At 41.1% G+C, this 25,065-nt stretch overlaps 1 protein-coding gene across 1 annotated transcript in view; it reads left to right on the forward strand.

Annotated features, from left to right (window-relative positions):
* Positions 1 to 25,065, forward strand: part of LOC126249494 (solute carrier family 22 member 7-like) — a 136,323-nt gene that overhangs the window by 26,199 nt on the left and 85,059 nt on the right. The window contains exon 3 of the mRNA XM_049951146.1: positions 4,202 to 4,359. Within this exon, the coding sequence (XP_049807103.1) occupies positions 4,202 to 4,359 (158 nt within the window). The remainder of the gene's footprint in view (positions 1 to 4,201; positions 4,360 to 25,065) is intronic.

Consider the following 25,065-nt stretch of genomic DNA (forward strand, 5'->3'; position numbering starts at 1 on the left):
TTCCTATTTACTTCCATATTCAGGGATGCTGCAACGGCCTTATGATCACTGATTCCCTGTTCTGCACTTACAGAGTCGAAAAGTTCGGGTCTGTTTGTTATCAGTAGATCCAAGACCTTATCTCCATGAGTCGGTTCTCTGTTTAATTGCTCAAGGTAATTTTCGGATAGTGCACTCAGTAATAATGTCACTCGATGCTCTGTGCTGAATGGTCCTTTTAATATTATAGATCAGCCTGAAACATGTGTCATCATTACTCCTTCAAAAGACTAAAGTATATATCTAAACATTTATTGTACATATTAAAATAGTCTTTGTAGAACTCTGTAAAGGCAACAACAGAATTCTGTTCTGCAAAAATTTTAACACTATTTTTTATACTAACTAGTGTAGTCATAGATAAATAGTAATTTCTACTTTTAATTTGTGTACCAGAGCTATATTCTCAGCAAAATTACTGAGACAACTATTGACAATGTGTTTATAAATTTGAAATAAAGAGACTAAAATGTTGGTAAATGTAATATACTAATTATCAGTTTTTGTTGATATAATTTTCAACTTAGCATAACAAAGTTAAGATTACAAGTTCATCATAGTTTGAAATTCCAGAAGGTCCTCTTCAATGAACATGTTCCAAAATATTTAAATGTAAAAATATGACCAAATCACCCTGTTTAAGATCTGTTTATAGAATTTGGCTGCATTAAAATTGGCATTATTTTGCAAGAACTGCAATTGTATAGTTCTGAATGTAGAATTAGTAACTGTTTCATGTAATGTTTAAATAATAGGAAGGATCGTATTAAGGGGATACGGAATCACCTATCCCCGCAATGTTAATATATGCCTACTATAGGGAACATTTTCTCACAAACTACTGGAGACAGAGAGGTAAAAATTTTACTGTATGTGCATTCATATGTTACAACAATACTGAAACAACAGTTTATTGTCAAAGTATTTTCTTACAGAGATATTGTACATTTATTTTTAAGTAAATTTTTTCCATCGCTTTTTACTAGACTATCACCCCTAAGTCTTTTGTAAATCAAGTAATTAAAAAATCGTTGTTTCAGTATGTAATAGGGACCTATGTCACTACGTCATAAAAATTTCAGACTTCTAGGTTGACCAGTACCTGAGATAATGTTCCTAGATGAAGTAAAAAGTAAACTTACGGGAAACGGAGAAAGAAGATTAAAACATTCCTGATCCGTAGCTAATACCCCCTTCACAGTCTTCATAATCATCTTCAAGTCTTCTTTTGGCACCCCTCTGCACCTGTCTTGCTTTTTTCACTAATGTCTTGATTATATTATCAGCATGCCTTAGTCTGTGCTGATCTAAAAAGAACATAGCACGTACCGTACGGGAACCAACACACATACCCAACTTTTGAAGGACCTGGCATTTAGTTATATTTCCAAGATTGAAGGTTGCCACAGCATCATACACACCAAAATGTAGTGTATTAATTCCGACAAACACTGTTTTTGGGAGACGATGCCATATCACACTATTCAAGCACTCGTTGGGGTTCTGCGTTTTTCCGTGAAGACATTTCATCAGAAGACTTCTGTCAGCCAGATCTCTGAAAATGGGCTTTATTTCTGCCATGATGGCTGATGGTAGACTGTGGTGGTGAATGTATTTCTCTCCTGTTGTTAGTCCCCTATTGTATTTACACCAGCTGTTTTCACCTTTGGGGCACAAACCATGTTGTGGATGCTCATCCGTGGATGCGGTGTGGAAATATAAAGCCCATATAGCTCTCCTCATTTCTTCAAGATTGCCTGTATTTTGCCTGATTGCAAGGCCATAGCAGTTCTGAATGTGGTCTATTATGGAATCAGTCAATCTTCCTCTGCCATCCAAGGTTTTCCCATCATCTAGTTTTTTCCCTTTCATAACTGATTTTAACCTTCTCAGCCTGGCACCCATTCTCTTCTGCACATGTCCTATACATTCAAGTTTGCTTATATTTACACTGTTCCCATATGGTTTGCTTTCCAAAACTTCTTTGAATGCTTTAGAGTCACCATCTCCCAGATATTTGACATAGCGAACATTATACCACTGTGAAGAGCGATGAAAAATTTTCTTCACCCCAGCAACCTCCATGCCACCACTACTACCATAATAATTAGCAATACAGTCATCACTGTGTTCATTTTTCAGCCTGCCTGTGCACCTACAGTATTTAGACATTATTGCAACATCAATAACCTTGCCAGTATCAACACTAGTTGCTGTTACAACACCATTGTTGGAGGTGTGGCCCCTTTTCTGCCACGTGCCATCAAACGCCACTGTGAGGTCACGACTGCCGTCATTTTCTTCCACTGCTTCTTCCACAGCAACCTGCATTGACTTCTTTGCTACATCTTCAACTGCAGATCCTAGTACATAATTGTAAGCTTCAAACTTTGAAGGTGCACTTGGAAGATTTAGAACACCACATAGCATATCACCAGCTGCTTTGCCCTTACCAATTGCTCGCAATCCATAAACTAACCTAATATTTACACTATAAAGTTCAGTTTTCTTGTATCCATTATTTACAGTTACTGAAACCGAACTTGGAAACTTACAGCTGTATTTACAAACACTGCATATTAAATTGAACTGGGCAGCCAGGCCAACATGGGATTCTACTTTCAGAGAAACGTTTCCATGACATTTTTTGCAGCACAAACTGTTTTCAAGAGCTTCACACAATATATTCGTATCAATGAGTTCAAAAACTTCATTCCCTCTATCAAGTAAATTATATTTCTCTTCCAAATCTCTTAGTTTTTTATGAGAAGCACTGTTTTCATTTGGTGTAAGTTCGTTCGGCAAATCAGTAATAAGTGGATTCACATTTTCCAACAGTGATGATGATGAACTGCTTTGCTTTGCTAATGAATCATTATTTCTTTTCTTTTGCCAGTTCACACGCTTTTTAAATACTTTTGCTTTAGCTCTAGGCATTTTCACTGCGAAAAATGAAGCACTAAATACGAAATAACTCAACAACAACTACTTTCTTATATCACACTGTTTACAAAACAGTCCCGCCACAAAGTCAAAGAGTAACTTGAGGAAACCAGAGAGAAACATTTTCGGGCAACTAGTGTATAAATAGTCGCTGGAAACCGGGATATTTGAATTCATGTCACTTTAAAGGTACAGCCAAAAAGTTCATGGTCAGCCACGAGAGACGTGTATAACTAAAGCGCAATACCCGATCTCACAAATATATAAAAATAAAATAGTTATAATTGTAGTAGAGCTATGTATGATACGTCATTTTAAAGAGGAAACATGGCAGAATATAATACGCCAATAAAAAAAATTCGACTTTTTAACCCAAAATCCGATTCCGTATCCCCTTAAACAGTACCCTCAGTTTTCACAGTTGGTGACAAATTATAACCGGCATTTCAATGTGTATTGGTTTTCTGTAGATATGCCATAATTTAGATCAGCCAAATACATGGTACATACAATTTTGAATCTCATGTTACGTTTATGATACAAGTACTGTGAGTGTAACTGTTGATTATCATGATGAAATTGTCAAGAAGTTATCTTAAAGGGCATGTTTTCAATTTTTAATGTCATTTGGTCTAATATGTTATGATAATTTGCATGACGAAATGAACATTGACGATAATATGCAGTGGGCATCCTTTAACATCATGCAGCCAGCAGTTTAAGCAAATGGTAATTTTTTAAAACAGATTTCCTAAATTAGAGAATGTGGTGTGATTTTAAATATGCTGTCAGAGAAGCAAAAGTTGTGGCTAGTCAACTCTGTACGTATAACACAGATGCCAATGTAATGAAAATTTAATTCAGTACAGAAATGAAATGAATAATCTATATTGGTCTTAAAATGGTAATATTTTAGTGGCTATACAAGATTATTTGATGTTGAAAACATCACTATTACTACTACTACTACTGGAATATTCATTTGGTTAAACTGATTCTTAATGTTGTAGTGTTTGTAGAAGATGTTTACTCTTCAAGTGACAATGTTATAGAGAGATCATATCAGCTGGCGATCCAAGTATTTTTTCCATATATTTAAATAAACCAGGCTCTTATTTTTTTATTTAAAGCAAAGTCTTATATTTTGGCAAAACATTGTTACTTCAGTATAAACTTGGTCATGCAGTTACATGTTCACAAAGTGTATTTCTTTTTATAGGTTTGGTAGGAGAAAGCAATACATTTTCAGCACAAGTCTGGCAAACATATGCCGAGGAGTGCTGCCATTTATAGTTTCTGTATATCCACTCTTTATTGCAGCATCAGCAGTAGCTGCAGGAGCTGCAATGCCTGCTACAGAATCTGCCCTTGCTATTGGTGAGAACAAAATAATTATTCCAAATATTTATCTCATAAGACTGAGACATAAAAGATCTTACCCATACTCTAATCTTTTCGCATTTTGTTTTTATTTAATTCTCTGTATAGTCTTATTCTGTGGTGTATCCAACCAATCATTCTACTCCTGTCGAACCTCGCAATTGTTAGCCCATCTGACCTAATGAATTCTCAGGCTGACTGTGCACTGCAGAGGGAAAAAAACACAGACTGATCTTTTCACAAGCTCAGCCACCCACCAGCTTATTATCTGAACAGCACTGTGAAATGGGTTTGCTAGTTACTTTAGCCCGTTCTGTGTTGTGTTCTGCATCTGTTTTCAATGCATATCTTTGTAGTAACCAAGTAATACACAAAACCAATCCAAATAACACAAATATGGCTTTATTCATAGACCTCTGAATCCACACATAATGAGACCCAGAGCAACAGATGTAAGCAGTACATCTGGATGAACATAGAGAGAGTTATTCAGTGCTGCTCCATGCATGTATATGTGAGTGTGTCACTGGCAGATGGCACAGCAGAGACTTTGTTGCATGTGTACCTCCCACAGGCAACCTCCAGCAGCTGGCCTGTGCTGATATTGTTGGCAGCCAACTCAAGCACACACATGCGGTGACACCACACTTGGCACACTCACACACAAGTGCACTAGTAGCAGGATACTGCACACCTGTCTCTCGTGCAACGTGGGTGCTCAGGTGACAGATGAGACACTGATGGCCTGGTGAGAGAGACATCCATCACATCTGGAGTGGCGGCAGCCAATTGCTACAGAGGGGACTGGATGATGTGCCAAGCAGACACTAGAGCATAGGACCAGAGTGTGTGGGGATGCGAGCACACCCAAAGATGGAGGACCTATGCAGCACCCTATGACAGCACTGGAGAGGAGGGTGCCATCACCATCTCTCTGTTGTCATCAGCAGGCAGCTCCCAGTGAGGAGGAGATGGGGCTGGACCCACTGGCAATAATAGCTGAGACGATGAAGGTGATGGGCCAGTGGAGGGCACCTGACTGGAACAGCAGGCTGTGGCAACACACTGAGGTCAGAGATGGAGTGGCACACAGCACCAGGAAGCTAGCACTCCAGGGTGCCGCACATGGAGGAGGCAGCCAAAGTGATGGGGATGCTTCACAACAGATGACGATGGGCTTGAGGCAGAGGGTGACAGGGTAGTGTGCAGTGACAGGGCCCAAATCTGCAAACCAGTAGCTTCCAGTAGGAAGTAGGGATGCAACTGATCAAAGTTGCATACCAGCAGCCCATCGGTCTTGTTGACATCCCAAAGATGGTGTTCCCAGCAGTGGACAACAGTGGCTGGTATCTACTTGGGCCGGTGACCAAAACCTTGCCCACACACTCGTGATCCCGGCATGAAATGGCCAGACAAACCTGACCACAGCAGGAGTGGTGCAGGCTGCAGAAGGTATGGAGGAGCTTGTGTAGCTGCCAGCAATGATGCACCTCAGCTGGGCTCCACTTCCCCATAGGATGAAGCAATAGGTGCTCAGAAAATGGAGGAGTGTTGTCTCTCAAAGAATCCACAACAAAATTTTTCATTTGGGACTTGAACATATGCACTAGTCATTCTGCCTCACCATTTTATTGAGGGTGGAATGGTGGAGTTGTAACACGATGAATTCTGTGGTGGGAACTAAACAATTTAAAAGAGTGATAAACGAACTGTGACTAATTATCAGAAACTAAGGTACCAGGCAACCACTCAATAGAAAAACCCTAAAAAGTGTATGAATTTTGATTTCAGCCAACATTGATACACACCAGAGAATGTAAGGAAACCAGGAAAATGCATCCACAACCAAGAGCCAATAGGAATTAAAGAAGGGACCATCAAAATCCACATGAATGTATTCCTATGGCTGGCAGGGAGTTGGCCAAGGGAACAGGGATGCCTTGGGAGCAACCTGTTGTCAGGCACACTGCTCACAAAGTGCGACTAAGTGGACAATTTTGCTATGAATCCCAAGCCAAAAAACATGCCTCCTAGCTAACAGTTCAGTGCACAAAACTGCACAATGGCCCTGGTGGAGAAGGAGTAGAACATCATGTGGTAATGTAGTGGCAATGACTACTCTGGGAGAGATATTTCCCATGGGCAACAGCAAAACACTGTCACACACTGAGAGCTGATACCATAACAAAAAGTAGTTATGCAGGGGATCTGAAGCCTGACCCAGGATTTCATCTGGCCAGCCCTGTTGAACAAAATGAACCATTCGACACAGAACCGGGTCAGCAGCAATAGCAGCTGCTATGTGCGAGCTCATAGTTTGGAAACTCTTGACTGCAGCCTGCATTTCAGTATCAAGATGGACACAAAGCTATTTTTCATGATGAAAGTGGGTATCAGGACCTGCAGGGAGATGGGACAAGGTGTCCGAATTGACATGTTTTGATGTAGATCGAAAATGGATTTTGTAATTGTAGTGAGACAAGAAAAGCATCCAGAATTGTAGGCAGTGTGCTACCTTGTGAACCAAGGAAGTAGGGGGGTTAAACAAGGAAACAAAGGGTTCATGGTCAGTAATAATGTGAAGCTTGGAGCCATACAAATAAACATGAAATTTCCAGAGAACATAGATTATGGCAAGAGCTTCTTTTTCCACCTGAGAGTAATGCTGCTTTGCAGGAGTGAGAGATTTGGAGGTCAAAGCAACAGGTTGTTCAGAGCTGTTGACATATCGGTGTGCAAGGGCCATGCCAAGGCCATACTGTGAGGCTTCAGTCACCAAAACTGTATGCTCATCCAGAGAGAACATAGCTAAACAAGAGGCCAAGAGTAGTTTGTATTTCAAGAATTGAAAAGCACATTCACAATACAGGCTCCAGCAAAAAGGTACATTCTTGCATAACAAAGTATGATATGGGTGGGCCAATGTTGCCACCCCAAGAAGGAATTTATGACATTAGGCTATCTTCCCTAGAAAGGCCTGAATCTACTTTGTGGATGAGGGATGAGGCATAGACATAACAGTGGAGATGTGGTCTGGCAGAGGGTGAACCCCATCTCAAAAGACCTCAAATCCCAAAATAAATAATAGAAGGTTGAAAAAAATTGAGATTTTGTGAGATTACACTGTAAGCCTGTGGACTGTAAGACAGAAAACAAATTGAGCAAATTTGTAAATTTTTCAAGCGATCGAATCTGGAGAAGCCGATGACAACAATATTATCCACATAATTAATACAGCCTGGTACAGGCATAGTCAATTGCTCTAAAAATCATTGGAAAACAGCAGAGGCACTAGCCACACCAAAAACAGGGGCAAATATTGATAGAGACCAAAAGGAGTATTCAGAACTAGAGCTATCAGAGACTCTTTGTCCACAGTGACCTGCAGATATACTTCAGACAAACCAATTTTGGAAAATTACTGCTCACCCAATATTTTCATCAAAGGTTCCTCCTGGTGTGGAAGAGTATATGTATTCATGATCAACTGTGCATTGACAGTAGTATTGAAGTCACCACAGAGGTGAAATTTCCCTGACATCTTCTGAACTACAACCAAACAACCATTCATTAGCCATAACAGGTTTCATCATCCCTTGAGACTTGTTTGTCCAAATCTGCTTTGGCGTGATCTTTGAGGGCAACAGGATTATGATGCGCATGACAAAAATGAGGTTGAGTCATTGATTTCAAAGAAATATGAGCAGAAAAATTTGTAGCTCATGCTATACCTCTCAAAAATAAGTCCAGAAACTCCTCACACAGTGTTTCCAATTGAGAGTACGGTAGCTGATCAGATCCAAAGTGAACTGTGTCGGTGATAGAAAATCCAAATGCCTGAAATGCATCCATCCCAAACAAGTTCTCAACACTGGCACCTACAAACCACCAAAATTGTAATGGAACGAACCATTCACTCATAAGAGACAGATACTGTAATTTGTCCCAACAGCACAATGTTCTGTTTGTTATAGCTGATCAGCTTCCGCATGACCAGTGTCAATGGCAGTGAGCCTAATCTCACATAGGTTCAATAATTCGATAACGTCATTGCAGCACCTATGTCAACCTATAGCTGGAGCACCTGGCAAAAACACTTAACTTGATAAACAACTTGGGAGAAGTCACAAGCAGTAGAGTCTCACAGTTTACGTCCATGTCCATATCCTGAGCAACCTTCGGTGAAGGACACTTGGAGGTGATATGGCCTTTCCTCTGGCAAGCATTACAAATAGCTTGGTGCTTAAGGCATGCCAAATATTCATGCGGGACAAAACAGAAAGGACAAGATGTCAATGGATAACACTGATGTCATGGCTGCTGGGGCTGGCCTTGGTCTGCTCAGTGGGGAGCCTGCATGTTTACCATTGCCACTGCTGCTTCTTCAAACAAGTTATCTGTCATCCTAGTGGGCACACTTTGTAACACTGCTGCCACACTACCCCAAACTGCAATTTGGTCACCTGCTGCCCAAGAAATTTCCAAAGATTGTGCTATTTGCAAAACTTCTGCCAAGGGGGATTTTCACAGAGTAAAGCCTTCTGGAACATTTTCTTGTCAGGAGGTAACAGATAATTGTGTCATGCACCATAGGGTCCGCATAAGAGTCATTATGGGTATCAGTATTAATTGACATGTATGGCTAAGGCCATGGATTTTGGCTGCCCTGGCCCTGTATGACTCTTTTGGTTTCTTGCAGCATCGGTAGACTTCAACTTGTGCCACTATGACATGCATTTGTTTGTCACGGTAGTTCAACAAAAAAAGCACACGTGATTGAAAGTAATAGCTGCCAGTTCTTGTAAAGCAGCAAACTGACACAGCACTTATACATTTTAGGTGTAATCCATGAGAAGAAGAAAGCCTTGCACAAATTAAAGTTTGTCATGCAAAAAGCCAGCTGTCTGAGTTTCTTTTTGTAAGCTTCCCAATACTCAGCTGAATCATCATATAGAGGAAAAGTTGATGACTGGAGCAGTGGAATGGTGCCCTGTCTGTTGATGTAAGCTGATGAAGTGGTCACTGCCAAACTAAGCTGTTCAATCAGGGTCAGCAGCACAGTGTCCACAATGACAACCTTTGATGAAATCATTATTAAAGACAGCACACATGGAAACTGTTCCAAACCTCTCACCAATCATTTAGTGACCAAGTAATACATGAAACCAATTCACGTAACACAACTAATTATATATATATGATAGATCTGCATGTGATTATCTTCAGAAATTTTTTCCTTCAAACCATTCATAGCTGTTGCCTCTTATCATTCCATTATTTTTATGGCATTGTTATAAATGATTATATAGGATTTTGGAGATTAGATGTTCCTCTACCTGCAGCACATGACTGCTATGTAAGTTACAAATCACTTGTTTTTCACACTCCACTCCTTCAAAAAACTGCCACATATCTAAATTTTGTTTTCACGTGTCTAAACATTATTTATTTTCTAATTTTAAATGAAATTATAGGGTAAAATAGTTGTCCAGAAACTGCTTCAGCCATTTCCTCATCGCCTTCTATGGCAACACCATATAGATACCATGAAGAAGCATACTAGTTGGAAGCTCTGATTTACTCACTAGTTAATTGCATCAACTAATTAAATATACTCTGGTCAAATGACTGCCCACTTCCTCTGCTCAGGCTGGTGTTTGATTGTTTATCAGCTCTTACCATTGTACCAGTTATAACCTGAGAGAGAGCACTACTTGAAATCTGCTGATGCTAGCCAGTTGACCAGATCTGCTGACTAGCTCTACAATGTTTATTACATTGAGTGTGCATTACATTACCTAATTAAAAGTACCCAGAAATCCTAATTTAATATGGAGTTGACCACTAGATGTCATGAGATGTGGACCCCTCCATGTAAATGAGACATGGAGTATTGTGTTGTCAGTAGAAAAGCAGTAACAGCAGAATGAGTCAGTCAGGAAAGCCCAAAGACTTTGACAGTGAACTAGTAATTGGATGTCACCTGAGTAACAAATCCATCAGGGACATTTCAATCTAGTAATGCTGTTATCAGTATCCCCATGTTCTGATTCCACAACTGTTTGTTGAGTTAATGACAAACCGCTCCTGTTGCTAGTGAAAACTTTATTGAGTCCACTACTGATTTCAGCCTTTGTATTGGGCCAATTACAAGTGGTTCTGAAAACTGCTTTAATGCGATGGATGTAAAAAAAAAAAAAAAAAGAAATTGAGAAAACAGAGTTTACCTATGACTAATATAAGTATAAAACTTACATTATGCTGTAGAAAAGTAACATCCAATGTTACATGCCCAATCGTATAATGACGAATGTGGGTGTGCCGAGATTATAAGGATTGTGAAATTAATTACATTATAAGTATCCTTTGGGGTTAAGAGGATTTATGTTTTGGGTATATTCAAAAAATCAATATTGCACGTTTTACAAATGAAAGACTAAAAATAGCTTTTTTGGTTTAAAAAAAAGTGTAAAATAAAAAGTTTAAGATAGTTGCAGTGGATGGTGCATCCAAATCCAGTGTAGAATTTCATACTGTTGTACACAAAAGTTGGACCATAGAGAACTTTAGAGGTCATTAGCATAGTTTGGATGCATCATGGAGTACTTACAGAACACGTTTATAAACTTGTAGATACAGCTATGAATTTGTGAATTAACTTTAAAGGAATTCATAAACATCCAGGCAGGTGGAAGATGTCCAACAAACAAGTGCTTTTAAGTGTGCATTGCTCATTGAGCAACTTTTGTTTGGATCTTTTAGGTGTGTGTAAACTTCTAATTCTTTGTATGAAGGATTACAAGGTTGTGTTCGATATTGTGCACTGTATGACTTGTCTTTTTCATGTTTCAAGTCTGAGTGTGGCCTGAGTTGCCTGACAGCAGTCATTTGTGTGTGTGTTGCATTTGCATGAGTGTGTGTTTATTGTCTCATTTTGATGGAGAGCTTACTGGCCAAAAGCTATTTTTGTGACAGTCTTTTTGTTGTGCCTATCTGTGACTCAGCATCTCTTCTAAATGGTGAGTAGCAAGTTTCCTTTTCACAATATTGTTACATCTTTCAAAGTCATTTTTCTTCCTGAATCATTCCACCCTGCTCAGTATGAAAAGGTCTTCTTCCATTCTTCAATAAACAGGCTCCTTACACTGCCACTACATTTAATAAAATAGAAAAGGAACTTAACTGGTTATGAAACACAGCCCAAAATATTGTCTCTAACAGTATGATCATTGGTGAAAGTTTTAGTTTCACAATGTCTTAAAGGAATTCATCTGACACAGATTGAGTAGCTACATAAAAAATAAATTGCATTGCTTGCTTTCTATGGTCATGTCTCATGCAGGGTAAGGAACCTTTCTAGAAACATATTTTACACATTGCACATGAATCTCAACCTTCACTCTTAGGTGATTTAATACATGACATTAACATAACACAAGGCTTCCAGAATGAAGGCAAAAAAATGCAGTCTTTGAGCAATGTACACTTAAAAGCACCAGCTTCTTGGACATCTGCCACCACATTATTGATAAATTCCTTTAAAGGTAATCCGCAAATTATAACCATATGTAGAAGCTTGTAAATGTGCTCTGAAAGCAGTCCATGATGTGACCAATCTACCCTAACAGCCTCTTTTGGATGCTAGAAGACTTAATTCTACACCTGATTTGGATGCCCCATCCAGTGCAACCATTTTACACTTTTATTAAACCAAAAAAATCTATTTTTAGTCTTTTATTTGTAAAATGTGCAATATAGAAGTTTTTAATATATCGGGACATAAATCCTCTAAACCCTAAAGAATACTTATAATGTAATGAATTATAAAATCTTTATTACCTTGACACACCCATGTTTCCCATGATATCATTGGACGTGTAACATTGGACATTATTAGTCTACAGCGTAATGTAGGTTTTATACTTAAGTTATACATATTTAAGCCTTTTTTCATCTTCTATTATATACAAAGTTTTTATATCTGTCACATTTGAGGTAGTTTTCAAAATCACTTGAAAATGGCCAAATATAAAGGCCAAAACCAATAGTGGACTCAGTAAAATTCTCAACAGCAGCTGAAGTAGTTTTTCATTAAGCCTTTAAAAGCTACCAAAGTTGTGTGTTGGTTATGTGATTATGAAGTGGAAATGTGATGGAACATCTGCAACTAAACCAATAACAGGTAGTCCTCATGTACTGATGGACAGGGATTGTCAAGCATTGAAGAGTATGGTTGTTGAGACATTCATATCGATATGATGTCACCAAACACCAATATTGCAGCAAATGCACTTCCTGCTAGTGTAGTAATAGGACATGCACCATGGCAAGAGATGATTTTAAGTTGGTGTGCAAGCGTGAAAGAGGCAAGAGTGGACTCTTGGAGGATAACTGGAAAGAAGTCTAAGAGCAGTCATGGCCATGTGAATGCTGCATACCCACATTGACATAGATGGGTATGGAAAGACAGCAAGGCTAGCAGTCTGAAGCTGGTGAGAAATGGATATGTGTTTACACAGGAGGACATGGCATGTTGTTGCTGGCCTGGAGGTCATGTGTGGAGGAGCAAGTATGTTGTTGCTGTGGATTGTGGTGGCTGACTTCATCCTCTCAGTCTGTTCACATAAATAGTGAACTTCCATTTCTAACTGTTTTAAGCTTAGCTTCATTGTGCTGAGCTTAAATGAAACTCACTGACTGTGCACCAGCATAACAGCAACTCTCTGTGGAAGCTTATTAATCAACTAATATACTGAACTGAAGGGACTCGTACAGCACAAAAGTGTACTGGCCGACCTCATCTGTTGACTGACAGAGACTGCTGACAGTTGAAGAGGGCCGTAGTGTGTAATAGGCAGACATCTATCCAGACCATCACACAGGAAATCCAAACTGCATCATGATCCACTGCAAGTACTATGACAGTTAGGCGGGAGGTGAGAAAACTTGGATTTCATGATTGAGCGGCTGGTCATAAGCCACACATCTTGCTGCTAAGTGCCAAACAATGCCTCAGTTGGTGTAAGGAGCATAAACATTGGGCGATTGAAAGTGGAAAACCATTGTGTGGAGTGACAAATCATGGTACACAATGTGGCAATCTGGTGGCAAGGTGTGGGTATGGCGAATGCTCTGTGAACATCATCTGCCAGCGTGTGTAGTGCCAACAGTAAAATTCGGAGGCGGTAGTGTTATGGTGTGGTCATGTTTTTCACAGAGGAGGCTTGCAACCCTTGTTTTTTGCATGGCACTATCACAGCACAGGCCTACATTGATGTTTTAAGCACCTTCTTGCTTCCCACTGTTGAAGAGCAATTTGGGGATTGTGATTGCATCTTTCAACATGATTGAGCACCTGTTCATAATGCACAGCCTGTGACAGAATGGTTGAACATCAATAACATCCCTGTAATGGACTGGCCTGCACAGAGTCCTGACCTGATTCCTACAGAACACCTTTTTGAACAACAACTTTGTACAAGGCCTCACCGACCGACATCGATACCTCTCCCCTGTGCAGCACTCCATGAAGAATGGGCTGCCGTTCCCCAAGAAACCTTCCAGCACCCGATTGAATGTATGCCTGCAAGAGTGGAAGCTGTCATCAAGGCTAAGGGTGGGTCAACACCATATTGAATTCCAGCATTACTGATGGAGGGTACCATGAACTTGTAAGTCATTTTCAGCCAGGTGTCCAGATAATTTTGATCACATAGTGTACTTACAATTTCATCTGCAACAAATTGTCACAAGGAAGCACCTGTTGATACATGAGTAATTGCTTCGCCATGAGGCACATGGGTAGCGTAGGCTGTGTGGCATGGACTGGGCAGTTTTTTAGGTTAGAAGGCCTCGGGAAAGTACGGGGTGGGCTGCAATCTCAAAAGGTGCATGCCAAATACAGGATGTGCTTGGATCAAGGAACAGTCTGAATTGTAGTTGTAAGTTGTTGTAGTTGTGCTGGGAAAGTCCCTGAGCTTCAAGCGCTAATAGAAAGCACAGAAGCTGAAACCGTTATAGGTACAGAAAGCTGGCTAAAGCCTGAAATAAGTTCTGCAGAAATTTTTACGAAGTCTCAGACGGTGTTCAGGAAAGATAGAGTAGGCAGAATTGGTGGTGGAGTGTTTGTGTCTGTCAGTAGTGGTTTATCTTGTAGTGAAGTCGAAGTAGATACTCCGTGCGAATTGGTATGGGTGGAGGTTATACTTAACAGCCAAACTAAGTTAATAATTGGCTCCTTCTACCGACCCCCAGACTCCAATGATATAGTTGTGGAAAAGTTCAGAGAAAATTTGAGTCTCGTAACAAATAAATACCCCACTCATACGGTTATAGTTGGTGGGGACTTCAACCTTCCCTCGATATGTTGGCAAAAATACTTGTTCAAAACTGGTGGTAGGCAGAAAACATCTTCCGAGATTGTCCTAAATGCTTTCTCCAAAAATTATTTCGAGCAGTTAGTCCACGAACTCACGCAAATTGTAAATGGTTGCGAAAACACACTTGACCTCTTAGCCACAAACAATCCAGAGCTGATAGAGAGCATCATGACTGATACAGGGATTAGTGATCACAAGGTCGTTGTAGCTAGGCTCAATACCGTTTCTTCCAAATCCACCAGAAACAAACGCAAAATAATTTTATTTAAAAAAGCGGATAAAGTGTCACTAGAAGCCTTCCTAAGAGACAATCTCCATTCCTTCCGAACTGACTATGCAAATGTAGACGAGATGTGGCTCAAATTCAAAGATATAGTAGCAACAGCAATTGAGACATTCATACCTCGTAAATTGGTAAGAGATGGAACTGATCCCCCATGGTACACAAAACAGGTCCGAACTCTGTTGCAGAGGCAACGGAAAAAGCATGCGAAGTTCAGAAGAACGCGAAATTCCGAAGATTGGCTAAAATTTACAGACGCACGAAATTTGGCACGGACTTCAATGCGAGATGCCTTTAATAGGTTCCACAACGAAACATTGTCTCGAAATCTGGTAGAAAATCCGAAGAAATTCTGGTCATATGTAAAGTACACAAGCGGCAAGACGCAGTCAATACCTTCGCTGCGCAATGCTGATGGTACTGTTACCGACGACTGTGCCGCTAAAGCAGAGTTATTGAACACAGTTTCTCGAAATTCCTTCACCAGGGAAGATGAATGGAATATTCCAGAATTTGAAACACGAACAGCTGCTAGCATGAGTTTCTTAGAAGTAGATACCTTATGGGTTGCGGGGCAACTCAAATCGCTTGATACGGGCAAGTCTTCAGGTCCAGATTGTATACCGATTAGGTTCCTTTCAGATTACGCTGATACAATAGCTCCCTACTTAGCACTCATATACAACCGATAGATCTGTACCTACAGATTGGAAACTGGCGCAGGTCGCACCAGTGTGTAAGAAGGGTAGTAGGAGTAATCCATCTAACTACAGACCTATATCATTGACGTGGGTTTGCAGTAGGGTTTTGGAGCATATACTGTATTCAAACTTTATGAATCACCTCGAAGGGAACGATCTATTGATACATAATCAGCATGGTTTCAGAAATGATCGTTCTTGTGCAACGCAGCTAGCTCTTTATTCGCCCGAAGTAATGGCCGCTATCGACAGGGGATCTCAAGTTGATTCCGTATTTCTAGATTTCCGGAAAGCTTTTGACACCGTTCCTCACAAGCGACTTTTAATCAAGCTGCGGGCCTATGGGGTATCGTCTCAGTTGTGCGACTGGATTCGTGATTTCCTGTCAGGAAGGTCGCAGTTCGTAGTAATAGACGGCAAATCATTGAGTAAAACTGGAGTGATATCAGGTATTCCCCAGGGAAGCGTCCTGGGACCTCTGCTGTTCCTGATCTATATAAATGACCTGGGTGACAATCTGAGCAGTTCTCTTAGGTTGTTCGCAGATGATGCTGTAATTTACCGTCTAGTAAGGTCATCCGAAGACCAGTATCAGTTGCAAAGCGATTTAGAAAAGATTTCTGTATGGTGTGGCAGGTGGCAGTTGATGCTAAATAACGAAAAGTGTGAGGTGATCCACATGAGTTCCAAAAGAATTCCTTTGGGATTCGATTACTCGATAAATGGTACAATTCTCAAGGCTGTCAATTCAACTAAGTACCTGGGTGTTAAAATTATGAACAACTTCAGTTGGAAAGACCACATAGATAATATTGTGGGGAAGGCGAGCCAAAGGTTGCGTTTCATTGACAGGACACTTAGAAGATGCAACAAGTCCACTAAAGAGACAGCTTACACTACACTCGTTTGTCCTCTGTTAGAATATTGCTGCGCGGTGTGGGATCCTTACCAGGTGGGATTGACGGAAGACATCGAAAGGGTGCAAAAAAGGGCAGCTCTTTTTGTATTATCACGTAGTAGGGGAGAGAGTGTGGCAGATATGATACGCGAATTGGGATGGAAGTCATTACAGCAAAGACGCTTTTCGTCGCGGTGAGATCTATTTACGAAATTTCAGTCACCAACTTTCTCTTCCGAATGCGAAAATATTTTGTTGAGCCCAACCTACATAGGTAGGAATGATCATCAAAATAAAATAAGAGAAATCAGAGCTTGAACAGAAAGGTTTAGGTGTTCGTTTTTCCTGCGCGCTGTTCGGGAGTGGAATGGTAGGGAGATAGTATGATTGTGGTTCGACAAACCCTCTGCCAAGCACTTAAATGTGAATTGCAGAGTACTCATGTAGATGTAGATGTAGATGTAGATGTAGAGGCAGCTTGTGTATTTATATGTGTTTCTTTTGTTGTATAGTTCTGAATTGTTATTTGTGTGTACTAAATTAAGCTGGCAACGAACCTTTGTGAACCAGTGGATTTTGTACCAACTGCTGTTCCTGAATATGTTGTATCCCACAGGCACTTGTATCCATCAGACACTACTTGTCAGGGACTAGTGCCACAAACAACTTGCCAGAACCAATATACTCTGCCTGTTTTAAAAGTTTGCTGATATAAGCAATGATTTTAAACAAAAAATTTGATTTTCAGATCATGTTTTGATTGTGATGTTCCAGTAGCAGAGATTTTTTCCTTTGATACCTTGGTTGCATTTAAATTGTTAAGTGTTGCAGTAAAACCTGGCTGGGTTTAGTTAAAGCAACTTAGAATAATGGTTATGTACTATTGTAATTTAATATTATTTAGGGTGATATATCAAACACATTCAAGTAAATTCAAATAAGTCAGTAATGTATAACGATCTTTTTTGGATGTTGCAAATTTTCATGGCCCTTTTGCCATATTCAAGTTGTTTAATTAAATGAGCTACTCTTCCCTGTAAACACCTAAAGGCCTACAATTTTTTGCAGTATACTGGACCTACAAGACCGAACATCAAGTATCCCATAAATACACTCCTGGAAATTGAAATAAGAACACCGTGAATTCATTGTCCCAGGAAGGGGAAACTTTATTGACACATTCCTGGGGTCAGATACATCACATGATCACACTGACAGAACCACAGGCACATAGACACAGGCAACAGAGCATGCACAATGTCGGCACTAGTACAGTGTATATCCACCTTTTGCAGCAATGCAGGCTGCTATTCTCCCATGGAGACGATCGTAGAGATGCTGGATGTAGTCCTGTGGAACGGCTTGCCATGCCATTTCCACCTGGCGCCTCAGTTGGACCAGCGTTCGTGCTGGACGTGCAGACCCGTGAGACGACGCTTCATCCAGTCCCAAACATGCTCAATGGGGGACAGATCCGGAGATCTTGCTGGCCAGGGTAGTTGACTTACACCTTCTAGAGCACGTTGGGTGGCACGGGATACATGCGGACGTGCATTGTCCTGTTGGAACAGCAAGTTCCCTTGCCGGTCTAGGAATGGTAGAACGATGGGTTCGATGACGGTTTGGATGTACCGTGCACTATTCAGTGTCCCCTCGACGATCACCAGTGGTGTACGGCCAGTGTAGGAGATCGCTCCCCACACCATGATGCCGGGTGTTGGCCCTGTGTGCCTCGGTCGTATGCAGTCCTGATTGTGGCGCTCACCTGCACGGCGCCAAACACGCATACGACCATCATTGGCACCAAGGCAGAAGCGACTCTCATCGCTGAAGACGACACGTCGCCATTCATCCCTCCATTCACGCCTGTCGCGACACCACTGGAGGCGGGCTGCAAGATGTTGGGGCGTGAGCGGAAGACGGCCTAACAGTGTGCAGGACCGTAGCCCAGCTTCATGGAGACGGTTGCGAATGGTCCTCGCCGATACCCCAGGAGCAACAGTGTCCCTAATTTGCTGGGAAGTGGCGGTGCGGTCCCCTACGGCACTGCATAGGATCCTTCGGTCTTGGCGTGCATCCGTGCGTCGCTGAGGTCCGGTCCCAGGTCGACGGGCACGTGCACCTTCCGCCGACCACTGGCGACAACATCGATGTACTGTGGAGACCTCACGCCCCACGTGTTGAGCAATTCGGCGGTACGTCCATCCGGCCTCCCGCATGCCCACTATACGCCCTCGCTCAAAGTCCGTCAACTGCACATACGGTTCACGTCCACGCTGTCGCGGCATGCTACCAGTGTTAAAGACTGCGATGGAGCTCCGTATGCCATGGCAAACTGGCTGAAACTGACGGCGGTGGTGCACAAATGCTGCGCAACTAGCGCCATTCGACGGCCAACACCGCGGTTCCTGGTGTGTCCGCTGTGCCGTGCGTGTGATCATTGCTTGTACAGCCCTCTCGCAGTGTCCGGAGCAAGTATGGTGGGTCTGACACACCGGTGTCAATGTGTTCTTTTTTCCATTTCCAGGAGTGTATATCCAAAGATCCACTCAGATTTAACCCCAACATTATGTAAATAGCGAATGTATAAAGACTGTCAGTTATTGTTTAAACGGCACCTTTATCACTTTTTAATATTTGGTAAAAGTCTGTTATGTTATTTGATCGGTTTGGCACAGGAGCATTCCACATCTGGATCCTTGCACTCTATCTGTAAGTGTCACTGATCTGGTAACACATTTCAGTTGTAAAAAGTCACATGAAATCGGTGGAAATAATCACATGTTAGTTCCACAATACTACCACCAGTCATACTAGCACAATGACTGCACATAGATAGCTAAAAGGAATGGCTTATAGTGGTTGAACTGTTCTTCATAAGTTACATGTGAGTATTTCTGCAGTCAGTGCTAAGCAACATTTGGCATGATATAATGAACACCACCACTGGGTGATGGAAATGAGTGATTTAGAGTCATGAATCATGTTATATCCTTTGGCAATCTGATGGAAAGCTTTGAGTTAGGTGAATGCCTGGAGATTGTTACCTGCCATGGTGTGTAGTGCCAACTGGGAATTATGGAGGAGGCACTATTACAGTATCAGTGTGTTTCTCATGGTTAAGGTTCAGTCCCATTATTGTGCTTAACAATAAATATGGAAGGAGATGAACACATTTTATGAACTTGTGTGCTACGTACCATAGAGCAACGGTTTGGGATGATGCCTATTTGTATCAGCATGACAGTGCACACTGTCATACAGAAGTGTTGGTGAGGCAAAGGATTGTAAACAATAACACTCCTGAACTGGACTAAACTACCCGAAGTCCTGACCTGAAGCCAATGGAACACCTTTGGCATGAGTTAGTATGTTGATTTTGTTCTGGACCACAGTGTCTAATATCACTATCCTCTCTGGTACTAGCATTGATGTAATTGTTGTTTAGCCGTCTGTCTAGTTTGTTGAGTCTGCTTACTGCAAGACATTTGAGTTGTTGCTTGGAAATATGTATGTGGTGTCACTAACCAGTCTTTTAGCAAAATAATAAAAATGGTGAGAAATCTGCAATCAAGAATTACATTACAAGCCATGGGCTACTGGCCATGGTGTGGCAACATGTGGGTCAGATTAACAACCATGGAAAGGCATTGTGAATCAAGGCTAGACGCACTCAGTCAAAAGCTGCACTGTGCAGTAATATTAACAGTAGAAGACTGGTCAATGTCATCACACTGGGGAAAATCTCTTGATACAGGCTATGTGACTTGGTGCCAGATTTTGTGAAGCAAATATGCCTTGGCTCAATATAAATATGTCTGAATTTTGAGGCACTGTCACTTCCTTTTGCCAGAGTGCTGCAGTACTACCATGACACCTGGGCCATATCAGACAGTCAGATGACTGGGCATTGCTAGCAGCAGCCATGGGTTCACAACTAGGCTGCACCTGCCTCTGCCACCATGAGTTCCTCATGGGATTTAGTGCCACAGCACTCCCAACCTGCCATCCGTGCCTGCTGCTACCAGTACTGAATTCCCCGCAGGACTTATCAACCCAGCGCTAACCACCATCTGACTCCTGCTTGAGGGCAGTGGGTTGAATCCCATGTAAAGTAATCCCCACACACCACAGTGGTGAATATGTGTGGTGCTCCAGGTGCCAATGCTGAAGGAGAAGTTGGACGTTGCTGACTTCGTGGCCATCATGTACAGAGGCCACCAGCCATCCATGGGCCTGCTGTCAGCAACACAGAGTGCCTATGCAGTATCCTCTCACCAGGGCAGAAGCTGCCACTCTTATGTCAATGGCAACCAGTGTCAACAGAGGAAGGTGTGTTTAGTCTCACTGAGCCTTGAAAAAGCATTAGCTTAATTTGAATAAAGCATTATTTGCTGACAGTAGACTTTCCACTGGGCCCTCTGGTCCATCATCCACACCACTTATGCTATCAAATGTAGCTGCACTCTTCTAAGTGATGTCAGGGGAGTCAACATCACCACAGTCAACAGCAGGAGGAGTGTACCAACAATGCCTCCCCCCACCCCCCACACTCTACCAGTACTCACAGCATGATGTCTGAGCCACATTCTACAATATCGTTAAACTTAAGGGGTAATCCAGAGTTCCTGGAAGGAGTTCCCAATAAAGATAAATTCACTGAAAATGAATGCAGAGGCAGAATGTGCCACAGTTGGTATGATAGGTGGTAAATAATATAAAGTTTTTTTCAACACTGAAATACATGTATCAGCCTCAAGAGAGTAGGAGTTGTTGGAACCCAACATGTTACAAGTTGTGTGGAGTAGGGGATAGTGATATATGACCATTGGGGTCAGTAATGATGAAGAAAGGTGAAAGAAATGAGAAGTAGCAGAAATGAGAACAGCGAGAAACTTAACCCCATGACAGACAGAGCAAGGACATAAAAAACAGACTAGCACTGGCAAAAAGGACATCCCTGGCCAAGAGAAATCTATTAGTGAAAAACACAGGCCTTAATTTGAAGCAAAATTTATGAGCATGTTCATTTTGAGCACAGAATACTAAAATAGTGAAACATGGACTGTGGGAGGAACAGGAAAGAAAAGAATTGAAGTTTTTGAGATGTGGTACTACAAAAGAATTGTGAAAATTAGGTAGGATGATAACAAAAAGAGTGAGGTGGTTTTCTGCAGGATCAGCAGGGAAAGGAATATATGGAATGCACTGACAAAAAGCAGGACAGTGTGGTAGGAGATGTATCAGAGAATAACTTCCATGGCAGCAGAAGGAGCTGTATAGTGTAAAAACTGTAGAGGAAGACATACGTTGGAGTACACTCAGCAAATAATTGAGGACATAAGTAGCAAGTGCTACCCTGAGATGAAGAGACTGGCACAGGAGAGTAATTCGTGGTGGGTCACATCAGGCTAGTCAGAAAACTTATCACTAAGAAAAATAAAATAATAATAAAAAATAAAAAAATATGAATTTTTCATTGGAGGCAACCAAGCTTAGTCAGTGTGTGGCAGTGGTGTCTCATGTATGTGAGGGCTACAACGTGATCCTAATGTTACGCTTCCTGCATGAGCATCATGCCATAATTGACTTTTGACACTGTTTAGTGGAGCTTAGTGGGAAGACATTCCAGCTAGGAGAATCTGTTGTCAATGTTGATCTGTTGTGAGCATCATCTAGTTTACAGGACAAGGCAGTTAAAATTTAAATAGTGACATTAAGGTTTAGTTCACATGATTGTATTTTAAGCTGCACCAAAGTCTCACTATGGATAAATGTGGAACCTGATTCATCAAGCAATATATTGTGTATAGTGGAGCTGCTGAATGATAGTGAGGTACTGGATGAAGCTGGTGAGATGTAGTAGTGTACACTTGCAATAGAGGAACAATGGAAAGGCAGTACCCACCAATGGGGGTAATTTTAGAGCTGCAAAGGTTAAATTATTGAAGGTGACATTGTTGGCTACATTGGAGATCCTGAATGAGAAAGATTGCTGCACAGGAGGTGTAGGCTTTAAGAGCACAGGATACTTCTAGGACTGCATATCATTAAAAACTGAAGCATTTAAAGGGGACAGACAGGATACAGATGGAGGAACTGTTGATCTATTTCTTTTTTTTTCTCTCCACAATGGCATTTGCCTGCTACACTAGTAACACAACACAGTATCCCAACAGGGAAGAAGGAAGAAGGCACCAGTGTATTGGAGGCTGTACAGAATACCATGACCTGTGCAATAAATTTTGAGGGAATTTATTAATCAACAATTGACTGATGATGCGACAGAAGAAAGTAGTAGCCCATTGAGGGGGGAAGGGGGGGGGGGGGGAAATTGGAATTGTGCTGAAGAAGTCTGCAGAGAGTTTGAAGAAATATCATTTCAGTTGTGACTCCCACCATTTAAACAGTAAAACTGCTACAGATGCCTGCCCAGTTTTGAACACTACAGAAATGATTGATAATTTTAGGCCAAGCTATTACTTCTCGACAATGGGCTTGAAGAGTGGGTACCATCAGTTGGAAGTGGTCCCAGAAGATAGGGTGAAAACTACACTTGCAACACATTGGGGATACTATCAGCACAAAAGATGCCATTTGGGTTGAAAAAGGCACCAGCAACATTTCAGCATTTTTTGTTCAGAACAGTAAAAGAATTAAAACTGTGTCAGTATCTAGTGTATCTTGATGACATAATTGTCTTTTCAAGAGAGATACAGGAGCATAGACAATGACTGAGGGAAGTGTTTAAGAGGTTACTGCAGCGTCTGTCCTGTCTGCCTGTAACGTTGGCGTGCTGCATGACTGGACAGATATATGGGGTACCTTCATCATAGTGAGTAAACCCAAAGCAGATGTTTATGGTATGACCAAGGCTGCTGCTGGAGACAAAAAAACAGCCTCATGTCTCAGCCAACAGCCACCAGGGACCACTACCTAAGTACTGTGGATCAACGGAAGCACCAGAGGTCACATCTACATCTACAACTACATCTACATGGATACTCTGCAAATCATATTTAAATGCCTGACAGAGGGTTCATTGAAACACCTTCATAATTCTCTACTCTTCCAATCTCGCATAGCATGTAGAAAGAACAAACACCTATATCTTTCAATACAAGCTCTGATTTCCCTTATTTTATTGTGGTGATCATTTCTCCCTATGAAGGTCAGTGTCAACAAAATATTTTCACATTCAGAGGAGAAAGTTGGTGATTGGATTTTCGTTTTAATGATGTCCAGTCCAAATCCTGTATCATCTCAGTGACACTCTCTCCCACATTTCGCAATAATACAAAATGTGTTGCCCTTCTTTGAACTTTTTCGATGTACTCCATCAATCCTATGGTAAGGATCCCACACCATCCTATGGTAAGGATCCCACACCATGCAGCAATATTCTAAAAGAGGACAGACAAGCATAGTGTAGGCAGTCTCCTCAGTAGATCTGTTACATTTTCCAAGTGTCCTGCCAATAAAACACAGTCTTTGGTTAGCCTTCCCCACAACATTTTTTGGTGTTCCTTCCAATTTAAGTTGTTCTTAATTGTAATTCCTAGGTATTTAGTTGAATTTATGGTCTTTAGATTTGACTGATTTATCTTGTAACCAAAGTTTAATGGATTTCTTTTAGCACTCATGTGGATGACCTCTCACTTTTCATTATTTAGGGTCAACTGCCAATTTTAACACCAAATCATTTATATAGATAAGGCACAACAAAGGTCCTATAACACTACCTTGGGGAATGCCAGAAATCACTTCTGTTTTACTCAATGACTTTCTATCAGTTACTACAAACTGTGACCTCTCTAACAGGAAATCACAAATCCAGTCACATAAGTGAGATGATATTCCATAAGCACGCAAACAATTTCACTATAAGCCCCTTGTTTGGTACAGTGTCAAAAGCCTTCCAGAAATCCAGAAATATGGAATCAATCTGAAATCCCTTGTCAATAATACTCAAAACTTCATGTGAATAAAGAGCTAGTTGTGTTTCACAAGAATGATGTTTCCTAAATCCATGTTTACTGTGTGTCAATAGAGGTTGAGGGAATATACAATAGCTGTAGGTAAACAACTAGAATTCACTCAGATACAGATTTATTCACACTTAGCTTCTACACAGATACAAGTCCAGAGGCTAACTGCCGTTAGCGTCCAACATCCTGCCCAAAGCCCTCTCCTCAAAGATAGCACACTTACGCACAGAACAAATATCGATATTTATGGCGCTCTATGCCACAAGGTAATTCTTATGTTCAAACATAATATAGGTTCCAAAATCCTGCTGCATATTGACGTTAATGATTTGGGCCTGTAATTTAGTGGATTACTCCTACTACCTTCCTTGAATATTGGGTGACCTGTGCAACTTTCCAGGGTTTTGAGGAATGTACAAGGATAATTACCAACAGAATTACAGTTCGTAGCTAG

Source organism: Schistocerca nitens, chromosome 3, assembly GCF_023898315.1.
Source record: "Schistocerca nitens isolate TAMUIC-IGC-003100 chromosome 3, iqSchNite1.1, whole genome shotgun sequence".
Taxonomy (NCBI): Eukaryota; Metazoa; Arthropoda; class Insecta; order Orthoptera; family Acrididae; genus Schistocerca; species Schistocerca nitens.